This window comes from Vigna unguiculata, chromosome 9 (assembly GCF_037176805.1).
Source record: "Vigna unguiculata cultivar grain cowpea cultivar isolate G323 ecotype 2 chromosome 9, ASM3717680v1, whole genome shotgun sequence".
Classification (NCBI taxonomy): domain Eukaryota; kingdom Viridiplantae; phylum Streptophyta; class Magnoliopsida; order Fabales; family Fabaceae; genus Vigna; species Vigna unguiculata.
Genome location: NC_140800.1, coordinates 41,491,599 through 41,504,749, shown reverse-complemented (window position 1 = coordinate 41,504,749; position 13,151 = coordinate 41,491,599). Strand labels below are relative to the sequence as shown.

The 13,151-nt window shown below is 33.4% G+C and overlaps 2 protein-coding genes across 3 annotated transcripts; both read left to right on the top strand.

Annotated features, from left to right (window-relative positions):
• The first annotated feature begins 4,183 nt into the window (after window positions 1–4,183).
• On the top strand, window positions 4,184–7,430 carry SD2-5 (S-domain-2 5). The gene has a single exon (XM_028048196.2). The coding sequence runs from the start codon at window positions 4,831–4,833 to the stop codon at window positions 7,276–7,278; it is 2,448 nt and encodes an 815-aa protein (XP_027903997.1). The 5' UTR covers window positions 4,184–4,830; the 3' UTR covers window positions 7,279–7,430.
• A 567-nt stretch (window positions 7,431–7,997) lies between these two features.
• On the top strand, window positions 7,998–12,245 carry APX6 (ascorbate peroxidase 6). Of its 2 annotated transcripts, XM_028046378.2 has the most exons (10): window positions 7,998–8,220; window positions 8,321–8,420; window positions 8,517–8,644; window positions 9,455–9,525; window positions 9,700–9,742; window positions 9,825–9,921; window positions 10,223–10,306; window positions 10,630–10,751; window positions 11,114–11,180; window positions 11,940–12,245. In XM_028046378.2, the coding sequence occupies exons 1-10, from the start codon at window positions 8,082–8,084 to the stop codon at window positions 12,040–12,042; spliced, it is 954 nt and encodes a 317-aa protein (XP_027902179.1). In that variant the 5' UTR covers window positions 7,998–8,081; the 3' UTR covers window positions 12,043–12,245. The 2 variants fall into 2 exon arrangements, with proteins under 2 accessions (XP_027902179.1, XP_027902180.1); XM_028046379.2 differs by lacking the exon at window positions 7,998–8,220 and having other exon boundaries at window positions 8,321–8,424; window positions 8,522–8,644.
• Window positions 12,246–13,151: the final 906 nt, after the last annotated feature.

Here is a 13,151-nt window from a genome sequence, read left to right as displayed (position 1 = left end):
AGTCTCTCAATTTTAAAATTATTTGAATTTAATCATTTTAACCATTTTTTAAGTGTTTATTTGACATTTTAAATACATTTCATAATGATTTCTTAACTAATATTAAAACAAATATGTGTCAAACGATATAAACATATCAGATGTTGTCATAAAGTACGTTTAAAACGTTAAATCAACTTAACTTAAAAAAATTTGTTTGAAATGACTAAATTCATGTAGTTATGAGATCGAGAACTAAATTGTGTCAAAGTTTTAATGAGAAACTAATTTCAATTTTTACTGAAAGTTAAGGGACGAAAACATATTTAATTCTTATTTCTTTAATGGTATGTTTGGAAGATTTTCTTATATAAATTTTCAAAAAATATTCTTATAAGTTAATTTATATAAATCAAATTATCTTATTAAAATGTTACTTAAAGAAAACTTTCGAGATGATAAAACGGGTTAACAGTAAAAAGACGGTGTGTGACGTGTTTGGTGATTTAATGTTGTCCGCTTATCCTATCTAATGATGAGGTCATTTGTAAATGTTAGTCGTGGGTAACTTTGGATATCTTTTCTGGTGAATGTTATGCTGAAAAACAAAAAGACTCGTATTTAATAATATATGCTGGACCAATTTTAATAACACGCTTGATAGGAGTTAAAATCAATAAATTTATATAATCACTTACAAAAGTTACACTGTTTTCGAAATATCTCGCATTACCTATTTTAATTTTAATCACGCATAACAAGATCTAGAAGGTTCTTGAGACTAGCAACATTCACAAAATATTGAGATTAATAAAAATTTATTCACATAAATCAAAGCACATTCTTCGGTTAAGAAAATTTAGATCATCGATTCTTTAAGAAAATGTGCATTGAGATTAATGTGCACCGTATTTAATGTGGATCCTCGTGAAAGGGTCCGATCCATATAAAAATATTCAATTATTCTGGTACCAGTGCTTGCAGTATTTTTTTTTTCAATTTTGACGGTGCAAGTAAAAGTAACGTCCTAAAAGTTAAATATATTATTTTTTTCGGTTAAAATTAAAATTAATTATTTTTTAAAAAATTAGATCAATTTAATTATTTATTTTTTAAAATGTGTAAGCTGAATTATTTTAATTAAAATATATTAAATTTATTTAAGGTTATAAACATATTTTTAAGTCACAATTGAAGAAGACATATGTAAACCAGTATAAACAACTTAAATGTGTGATCATAAAACACGTTTAAAATGTTAAATAAATTTACAGAATTTTGTTAAAAAAATTAAATTTACGCATGACTAAAGTTGAGAGACTAAATTGAGTCAAAATTTTTAAAAATGATTAATTATAATTTTTACAGATTAAGAGAACATGACATATTTAACCCTTAAATTTATATCGACTTGAAATACCTACTAAATATTTAATTTAGTGCATTAAATTTTCTTAATGCGGGTTTGGTTTTAGGTTGATCTCACTTTGTAAGTCTAATGCATATTCAATACCTATTCACCTCTTAGAATATTTTAGCAGAGTGTAACCGAACAATATTTCAAACATACTCATAGTTTTATAAAACGTCATCACTTTTTAAATTTGAAAAACTTTGCGTGGGTGTTATTGTCGTTTACTACTTTGCTTAAATCGATACACCCTCATTATTATCATCAATATATAAATACTGAGCAATAGTGCTACATCATAACAACTTGTCTAATTTTTAAAGGTATTATTATAGCCACAATTCTCGACAATTAGATATGCCTAACCAGTGATACAACGTTAGTCAATGCAACAACAATACTTATTTAGTAGCATTGTGGTAGAAATTTGTTCTATAATTCTACCGAACGCCGAAGAAAAGGTCTGAATTTTACTGCTATATTAATGAATTAATATTACGACTTTAGAAAAGTGTTTGAACGATGGTGTAGAAAAAATTATTTAAAAATTGCTCGTATCTCTTGTGTTCTCCTTTTTTTTCACACTAATAATAATAGTGATGGTGGAATTAATCACAGAGCTAATAGTCGATGGATTTAACCACTCGCTCTCATGGTGGGTTACTTGGTACCTTTTTTTGGCGTGCTTAGCACCTAATCAATTAATTAATTAACTGTTTTCGGTACAAGTTTTCGATAGAGTCAAAGGATCTTTTTAACCTACGACGTAACCCAAAACAAGGATTTGAACCCCATATTCTAGAAGCTAATTCTAGACCAAATTATCGTGAATGGAGTTCAAGTTATTAAGCACCAAATATATTTGATGTTGTCTTTAAAAGGTTAACAGAATTGACATATCTTAGATTCATGTGTATTTACAATAATTGACTTTATATGTATGTTTTTATTCCCTTCAAAAATACAAATTAACATCAATTAAAAATAAAATAATTTTATAATATATAAATGAGATGTAAATCTTATCTTACAAATCAATTTTGTAGGATTAAGTTAAGTTTAAAATTCACTTCAAACACGGACCACCTACTAATTTTATATTCATTAAAAAAAAAGATTTATTTATTGGAAACAAGAAATGATCTATGGGAAGATAAATTCCAATAGAAAAATGGATCTACTCAGCATTTTCCGCTTTCTTCTCTTGCACGAACTTTGACGCTTTCCTCACGTTCGTCCAACTTTTCATTAATATAAACCAAACTCGTTAAGTTTTGTACCAGTGCAGTCACAATGCTTCCTTTTAAAATAGATAAAACCTAATATAAAATTAATGCAATACTATTTTGCTTGTTCAAATTGATAAAAAAAACATTTTATTATCAGAAATATTGAGTTTTTAAACTATAGTACAATTAAAACAATCATCTTAAATGACTCATTACTTAATTTTAACATAATCTTTTGGGTCCCGCAGTCTTTCACACCAACCAAACGGGAGCAATAAATTGCAATTAAAGTAAACGGAAGAAGAGATAAAATAAATAAATAAAAAAAGTTAGAAAGCAGGTTGCATTATAATACTCTGTGTCCAAACAGTGCATGTTTTGTGGATTCATTTGCATTTAATAATAAAATACAAGAACTGATTATTCCAACGTTTTTATTGGCTAATGCATACGTATGAATGATGTATCACATATTAGTCACTAACACGTGTTAGTGTAAGTGCATAAACTATAATCAATAATACTCTTAAATCTTGAGATTTGAAGACGTGTGTATATCAAATGATATATAACACGTAATTAAAGTTTTTAATAACACCTTTAATATAATGAGGATTTTAATGATCTATTTTTGATACTGGTACATGCTATCCTTATCTCTTTCCTTTCATTTTGATAATTATTGGAATATTTATTACAAACATCAGGCTTCCTGCATTTTTTCAAAGGCCTGGTGCCTTTTTTCAATGCTGATTTCATAAGAGTATAATTAGAGGAAGAAAAATAATGGAGGTTATTTTTTTTTTCTACTTTAACTAAAGAGCCATTTGTAATAAACATTGATGCAAACATTTTAAGGTTAATAAATATTTAATCATATTTAAATACGATAATGTAATTATTTTTTCGGTTGGAACTGAAGTTGACAGTTAAATAAATCATCACTACAAATTTGACATAAATTATATTATAGCAAAATCAAAATCCTTACTATTTATTTGCTATCAATTGGATACATAACATTATATTGTTACTTTATTAGAAATCATAGATTTAATTAATTTTTTATTAATTACAGACCTAAGTAAATAAATAATGAAACTATTAATCATTGTCCTCTCGACTATGAAAAAAATATTCTTTTAAGTTGTTTTCCGTGTACAAAAAGAATGATAACACAACCACCAAGGGATGAACCGATTGCAGAGTTGTTTAATTTAACCATGTCACCATTTGCATTGAAATTATATAAAAAAAAAGAAGAATTTTGTCAAAGCGGAACAGAGTTATCTTGACCAAAGAAAAAAAAGATTACAGAGTCATTAGGAATAGAAAAGAAAAACTGTTAATAAAAAGTTAGAAATAGGTTAAAAGTTATTATCTTAATATTCAGAGTTGGAAATAGGCTAAAAAGTTTCTTATATTTATTTGGTTATGAGTGATTGTTATCGAATCATGGGTGAATCCATGAATCCAAGAAAAATGAATTTAAAATGGAAGAAGACACCTTCCTTAAATGCTTTTCACGGTTCCTAAACCAGAATTAGCTGTAAAGTACAGAGACAACCAAAGTCAGATCCAAAGTCTGAAACCATTTCATCCACCAAGCTGCTATATACAAATACAAACACCTTCATTCATTCATTCATTGTTCTTCTGTTTCCAACTTCATCTTTCTATCTATTTATCTCTCTCTCTTTTCACGTGCCACAGACACTGAGACAGATAGACTCATGGTCAAACCATGAGTACTTTCTCCAGTTGTCATTGTTGACTTTTTCTTCCCCTCTCTTCCCTTCTTTCTCTGCTCCTCCATAACCACAAACCCGCCGTGCCGTATCCACCCTTCCGTTCCACACTTCCTTTTCAATCACCCTCTTGCCCAATGCTCACACTCCGTTTTCTCACGTGTTAAATCACTATTCATTGTATTAAAATTCATCTTTTATTCTTATTGTTTGGTCAATCCTGTTTTCTTCTTACCCCTTTTGCTGTGTTCATCTTTCTCTTCTCTTCTTTCTCCTTATGTTGCATGGCCTTGATAAAGCATTGAATTAAAGATAACACCGCCAGAAAGATCTTCTCTTTACTTCTTATTCTATTTTGGGTGGTTGCGCTCGTACTGCTAGCGGTTAGATTTTTTTTCTTTCTTTCAGATGAATTTTATTTCTTACCTGTTCGTTTGATTTCCATATTCGCTGTTGGGTGAACATGGGAAAACATTGGTTTTTCTTGCATATTGTGGGCACCCTTTTCCTTTTGTGCAATGTTTGTTTGGCTGCGAATCAATATACCGGAAGGATCTCCGCCGGGGGGATAAAGGGTTCTCAAATGAATTGGATTGACAGAAATGGCCAATTCCTCGTATCAAACGAGGGACAATTTTCGTTTGGCTTTGTGACCACAGCGAATGACACCACCTTGTTTCTACTCTCAATCATCCACGTGGACACTTCCAGGGTCGTTTGGACTGCTAATAGAGCAGTTCCTGTTGCTAATTCCGACAACTTTGTGTTTGATGACAAGGGCAACGCCTTGTTGCAGAAAGATGGAACCGTGGTCTGGTCCACGAACACGAGCGGCAGAGGGGTTTCTTCAATGGAATTGCGTGACACTGGGAATTTGGTTTTGCTTGGGAGTGATAATAGTACAGTGATTTGGCAGAGTTTCGGCCATCCAACAGATACTTTGCTGCCAACTCAGGAATTCACAGAGGGAATGAAACTCGTCAGTGATCCTAGCACCAACCACTTGACCCATGTTCTTGAGATCAAGTCTGGCATCGTTGTTCTCTCCGCAAGTTTTCAAACTCCGCAGCCTTATTGGACTATGCAGACGGACAGCCGCAGAATCATCAACCAGGGCGGCGATGAAGTGGCTTCAGCAAGCATTAGTGGAAACTCATGGAGGTTCTATGACAAGAGCAAATCGCTGCTGTCGCAGTTCATTTTCTCTTCAGGTCAAGACTCAAATTCGACTTGGATTGCTGTTTTGGGGAGTGATGGCTTCATCACCTTCTACACCCTCAGCAATGGAGGGTCAAATGCTGCTTCTGAAACAATTCCGGAAGATTCTTGCAGTACTCCAGAACCTTGTGATGCGTATTCCATATGCACGGGTAACAAGAGGTGTAGCTGCCCTTCTGTTATTCCTAGTTGCAAACCTGGTTTTGACTCTCCTTGTGGTGGTGACTCAGGAAAATCCATTCAGTTGGTTAAAGCTGATGATGGACTCGATTACTTTGCGCTTCAATTTCTTCAACCGTTTTCCAAAACCGATTTGGCCGGTTGCCAAACATCTTGCCGTGGAAACTGTTCTTGCCTTGCCATGTTCTTCCAGAGAAGTTCGGGGAATTGCTTCTTGTTGGACAGTGTAGGAAGCTTTGAGAAACCTGCTTCTGATCCTGGTTATGTTTCTTATATCAAGGTGTCGAGTGAAGGAGGTTCTGGGTCGGGTTCTGGGGGCGGTGGAAGTGGCAATAAGCACACCATAGTTGTTGTGATCATTGTCTTAGTAACCTTTTTTGTCATTTGTGGTCTGGTCTTTTGGGGAGTTAGATACCAAAGAAGAAAGCAAAGGGTGCCTGAGTCTCCTTCAGATGGCTCAGAAGAGGCCAATTTCTTGGAGAATTTAACCGGTATGCCAATCCGTTACAGCTACAAGGACCTTGAAACTGCCACCAATAACTTTTCTGTGAAGCTTGGGCAAGGGGGTTTCGGGTCAGTGTATAAGGGAGTTGTAGCAGATGGAACTCAAATAGCAGTGAAGAAATTGGAAAGTATTGGACAAGGAAAGAAAGAGTTCAGGGCTGAAGTTAGCATCATTGGCAGCATTCATCACCTCCATTTGGTGAGGCTTAAGGGATTCTGTGCTGATGGAACTCACAGGCTTCTTGCATACGAGTACATGCCTAATGGCTCCTTGGATAAATGGATATTCAAGAAAAACAAAGGTGAGTTTCTGTTGGATTGGGATACTAGGTTCAACATAGCTCTGGGAACGGCAAAAGGGCTTGCTTATCTGCACGAAGATTGTGACTCGAAGATTGTTCATTGTGACATAAAACCAGAAAACGTTCTTCTGGATGAACACTTCATGGCGAAGGTTTCTGATTTTGGGCTGGCGAAGCTCATGAATCGAGAACAAAGCCATGTTTTCACAACACTGAGGGGCACGAGGGGCTATCTTGCGCCGGAGTGGATAACAAACTACGCTATATCAGAGAAAAGTGATGTTTACAGCTACGGGATGGTGCTGTTGGAGATCATCGGGGGAAGGAAAAACTATGATCCTGGTGAGTCTTCAGAGAAATCCCATTTCCCAACTTTTGCGTTCAAAATGATGGAAGAAGGGAAGGTGAGGGATATATTTGACTCGGAGTTGAGAATTGACGAGAATGATGAGAGGTTCCAATGTGCTATAAAAGTTGCATTGTGGTGCATACAGGAAGACATGTCAATGAGGCCATCAATGAGTAGAGTTGTCCAAATGTTGGAGGGTCTTTGCCCTGTTCCTAACCCTCCAACCACTTCTTTCTTGGGTTCTCGCCTTTATGCCACTGTCTTCAAATCCTCCAGTGAAGGGGCCACCTCTTCTGCTCCCTCAGACTGTAACAGTGATGCTTACCTCTCTGCAGTTCGTCTTTCAGGGCCTAGATAACACTTACTTCCTCCTTCTTTTTTCTCTCTTGTGTTCTTCAGTAAATTAGTATCTAATGCAGCAGAGCCATTCACCTCTTGTACATTTTCTTCAACTTCCTCAAATTTTGTAATATGAATAGTTACTCATACAATCACCCTGCATTTCTTTTCTTTTCTTTTTTTTTTTCAGAACAGATTTCCTTTTCGATCATCACAACCTATAATCGTAGTTTTCAATATTCATTTAAGTTTTAATCCGAAACAGTAAAACAACACTTAAAAAGAAGACAATCCAAGTACTAAACTAAACTTCATCCTGTATCCGGTCATCGAATTGTTTTCACAATAAAAAATAATTGTTCCTTTTCCGCCACAATTCAAAAAGGTAAATATTTTTATTTCCTATTTAGAAAATTTCTTCTTCTTCTTTTTTTTTATCACGGTTTATTTTAAAAATATTCTGTTATTGTAATATGGGGAAACTTTTATAATTTAGAAAACAAATTATAATTTAAGTATTTAAAGTTTTATGCAAATTCGTCGTCCCTCTCTGTATCTATCTATATAAATAAAAAACATAAATATAAATGAGGACAATAGCATGGATAGAAGTAAATTAGATACGATAATATTAATTAATTACTTATTAATTTTAAAACGTATTGTTGAGATTTATTTTTATAAAAAGCTAAGAAAAAAGTATGTAGTACAAATTAGTATAATGTTAATTTTGATATCAAAACTATGAAAGTGTAAAAGAAATAAGTGAGGAGGGAGTGAAAGAAAGACGCGCGTTTGAGTGTGTGGCGTTGGGCAGAGATAATGAGATTAGGTGTGAATAAGCACGTTGTGCGGTGCTCAATCGGCACCGTTTCAGGCGAATCCAAAACTCATTTTCCCGCCAAATCCCAACGTTCATCTTTCTCAGCTGTCAAGTTCCGCCCCGACGATGTTTCTTCAGGTGAGTGAGACCACAACCTTGAACCAAAAACCTATCTCGGACAAGGTTGTTATTGCGTTTATACTTCACAATTTCTCAACACGGTAACTGTATATTATAGATTCAGCGGTTTCTAGTAGCAGCAGGAGAGAGGTGATATGCATAGTGACGTGGCCATGTCTTCTTCCTCTCATAGGTTGTCTCCCAGCCAACGCCTTGCAGTAAGTATGTATATAATTAACTTTGGTTGGTGCGCACGAAATTATTCGCAATCACAATATTACACTCATGTCTTGAATGCTTTGTGGTCATTGAAGAGCAGGTGCAAAGGAATATCTTCTCATTAAAGAAGAGGTGAGAAAGGTGTTGTCTAAGGGAAAGGCAGCTGGGGTGCTTCGATTGGTTTTCCACGATGCTGGAACCTTTGACGTCAATGACAATTCAGGTTTGTTACTTATGTTGTCCTTTGACTCAAAGTTGCTGTTAATTTTGTCGGTCCTTCCAGTTTTCTAGCAATACCCAATGAAATTTTACTCTCTTGTGCAATAAAGTGAGATATTTGTCTGAAACAGTTGAAAATTATCATTAGTATGAGTTTAAAAGTAGTTATTATAATGGTTTGTAATTGGAATGGATTGGATGATGGTATAAATAACCTTTACAATGTCTATGCATATATTATTTGTTTCCGGTTAAAAATGTAGCTAGTCCAACTTTTGGATGATAGTATAAATAAGCTTGCATCCACTACTACACATGCTCTCTCGATCATCCAATTTGGCATCAGGAGCATAACACTAAAGCTATGCACAATTTCAAGCTTATTTTGATGAGGGTTTTGAGCTTTCCAGCAAAAACACCAATCCACGCTAGAATGGTAACGAAACAAGGATAGTGAGGCAGTGATGACTTTTTCGGATGAGTCATGGCAAATTCTTTTGAAACAAAATTATTATGTGGCTTCTCCTCATGTAATGAGTTATCAATATGGAAGATTTAAGTTTCCATGCTATATCTCTGCGTTACCTTTTCTGTAACTCCGTTTCAATAGTAGTTCTTGCCTTTGCTCATCGATTGAATTTGTTTAGGTAAGTGTTCACAAGGCATGAGCTAAGAAATTAAAAAGGAAACTACGCGGTCTCTTATTATGTTTTCTTGGTAATGGTGTCATCATCAACAGTAACGTCAATTTCCTTATTCTTATCAATTTCAAAATGTGTGTGTGTATATTTATGCTCTTTCCATTCTGTTGCAGGTGGTATGAATGGTTCTATAGTCTATGAACTTGAAAGACCCGAAAATGCCGGCCTGAAAAAATCAGTAAAGGCATGCTCTGTTTCACTATTTTTTTGTTCCCTTCTGTCACCGCTCTTTCTATTACTATTTGAAGAATTCCACATGATAGTATGTTCTATAGTTTGAATTACTTTATCATTAAGATGAATATCTTATCTTACATTTAACTGCCAGCTAATATCTTAGTGGATGTATATTTTTTAGGTTCTGCAAAAGGCAAAGACTCAGATAGATGCCATCCAACCAGGTCCTTCTTCTATCTGATAACTGCTGCTAATAGTAAGTGATAATTTGGTGTAGACCAACACGTTTTCATTTACCTTTCTTAGTATCTTGGGCGGACATGATTGCTGTGGCTGGAGCTGAAGCAGTTGAAGTATGTGGAGGCCCACCTATCCAAGTTTCACTGGGCAGACTAGATGCACTGTAAGAGGCCAGGTTTCTAGTATCTTGTACTCTAGTTAGTTTGAACTGCGTGACAAGCAACTGGTTTTTATCAATAGGATGAAAACAAGCAGTTAAATGTTAGTTTTGTTAGATTAGGTTCTCTGAAAATAATTTTTATGCAATTATTGAATAATGTTCAATCAGTTGTTTAATGAATAATCAACCGTTTTGCAGGAAGGAAAACAAAAATCCTCAAAGGGAATTTAACTCATTGGTTTTCACATAACGAAACCTGTTTTTGTCTTCTATCAAATAATATTTGTATTCATTTTAATGATAGGGTGCCTGATCCAGAAGGGAGACTCCCCGAGGAATCTCTTAATGCTTCTGGTTTGAAGAAATGTTTCCAGAGCAAAGGCTTATCGTGAGTATAAGGAAAACTCCTAATTTACTTTGTATTTTTATGCTATAAAGTGTTGTTTATTTGTACCTATTTGCAACTATACATCATTTAAAAGCTGTCTGATTGCTCATTACATGAGAATCTTAACACTACAGAGGCAAACTGATTATTGTATCTTATAAAGTCTTATCTCTAGACCAGATTAATAAGGCATAAATATAGTGATTTTTTATTTACTAAACGTTGATCGTGTGTTTATCAGTTATTGTATAAACTTTTCAATATATTTTACCTAAATTAATTTGTTTAAGCATCCTTATCCTCTTGGAGCTTTTCTTCCATAGAACACAAGAACTCGTGGCATTGTCCGGAGCCCATACTATTGGAAGCAAAGGTTTTGGAAGCCCAAATTCTTTTGATAATTCATATTATAAGGTCCTTTTGGAAAAGCCATGGACGTCTTCAGGTAATTTAAAAGCTTATCTTCTCTAACAACCAATCATTGTTTTGTGAAGCAAACAATAAAGAAATGCAGGAGTTGAATGCATGTTACTTTGTTAGGCTTAGCCACTGGATTAAGACATAATTTCTGTCTAGTCTGCTCTGGATGTTAATGTTCCAATCAAGTTTTTCAGTTTCATGGCATCAAGTTTGTCTTTCCATAAACTACTACAAATAACATTAATATCTGGTATTGTGAGTAAACTGGGGTCAGGCCAAATTGGCAGCTCTGCACTCATATTTCTGGAAAGACCTAACATGTCTGTTGGTTTGTTTTCATCGTTTTTTTTAATTATTATAGTTGTCCGCCTGTTCTCTTTTATGCAGGTGGTATGTCGAGTATGATTGGCCTTCCTTCAGATCATGCCCTTGTTGAGGATGATGAATGCCTAAGGTTCCGTATCTCTTGACAACCTATGCTACACTTGTATGAAATTGGCAACCAGTTTTTTTCCTTTTCTGGCTAAGCACTAAAATATCAGTTCAAAAGTGTTAAATACTTCAAGTAAGTTATCTGAAAAGATAAAACAATTAAAACGAGAAGCTTTTCTTTTACTTATTTTCCAGAATTCAAGAAAATAACAGGTAAGGCAAACAATTCACCAATTGAAAACAAGTAACAACTGCATATCAATTGTTAATGGATAAGTTATGACAGTTTGATTTCTGATACTATAATTCGTATATTTTCATGCCCTTTTAAACCTGGTCCTTGCCCCTGGATAACGAGTTTACACACAATACTAAAATTGAAATCTGAAATGTGAATTTTCTAACACCTAGGTCATTTTCCCGTGCCTACATGTTCCTGTTCAAATGCTAATATTATAGTTGTTTGTTGGCCTAGGGACTCATTTCATTTCTGATTCCTTTTTGTCCATGTGAGCAAACAACGACGTACTAAAAACAATGTTGTCATATAAGTAAACTAGAGTCAGTATTGTCCATAAAATTGTCTGTTTGTCAATCAAGTGTTTTGGAGGGAAAGATTTTAACAAAACTTTTTTGCTGGACCATTTTATTATATCTTATTATTGATGACTAAAAATTCACTTACACGTTACATATCCTGGTGCACTGCATGTCTATATTTATGCTAATTATATGTTTCTTATTGTGTGCATAAGCTAAGACAACTCCATTGATTGAACAGATGGATTAAAAAATACGCCGACAGTGAGAATCTGTTCTTTGAAGATTTCAAAAATGCGTATGTCAAGCTGGTGAATTCTGGTGTGAGGTGGAAAAACATGTAATTCAGGAGTTGAATGGTCTAACTTGCACTGAAGGGGCAACGTGCATTTTTATTGACCTGCTAATGGTGGTGTTTATTCAGAGTTGCTATGAAGCATCAGCAAGCAGGGCCAATAAATTTCATGCAAAAGTTCTTTAAATTTAAAGTGTGAAGGCATGGCATATGGAACAGTTTTTTATGACCACATTTCCTCCTTTAACACAATCAGAACTTAAATATAATTAATATATATATATATATATATATATATATATATATATATATATATATTAATGATAAAAGTTGAAAAAAAAGGTGAGAGATTATGGGTTAAATTCTTCGCAAAGAGTTGGAAGCTTTAACATTTACGTAACATGGATAATTTTATATTTTAATGTAATTTATTATAACTTTGAATACTTGGATAAATTATATATTTTCTTATTTTATGGATAATTTAAGAGAGAATAATTCCTGAGGAAATTTAAAGAATTCAATTATTTATTATATTTCATTTATTTTATAAAAGTAACATGTTATTTTTGTGTTCAGAGTTAACATGATATTTTTATCGTATTAAAACAATTTTATTGTAACATAAAACATTTTTAGGTGAAAAGTATTATTTCTCGAAACATAAACCAGAAAACAAATATTCTCAAAGACCCTAGTTAAAAATCCTCGCCCATCAACAAAAGAACGAATACTCCACTCATGGCAGGCTAAACATAACTTATAGTAAGTCACAAAATAGATCATTAATTTTATTAATAAATTAAGTTGATTAAATGTTAAATATAAAAATGAAAAAAATATTAGTCTAATTTGCTGCGATCTATAATTAAACGGCACTTGTTGATTTATCCCACATTATCTATTATTTATTTCAACCAGTCTTGTTTTTTTTATCTGATGTCAACACAAACATTTTAAATAGTCCTTTTTCCTTTATATATAAATAAATAAAAAACCATGAGAAATAAAATAAAAGATACTAAAAATTTTATCCTTATTTTTATTTAATTAAAGCCAACATTATTTTCACTCTCCTTACAAATTTTCTTCCTTCTATTTTCGTGCTATCAAAATATTTTTTTCACATGTAATACTTAAACTTTGAAAATGATGATC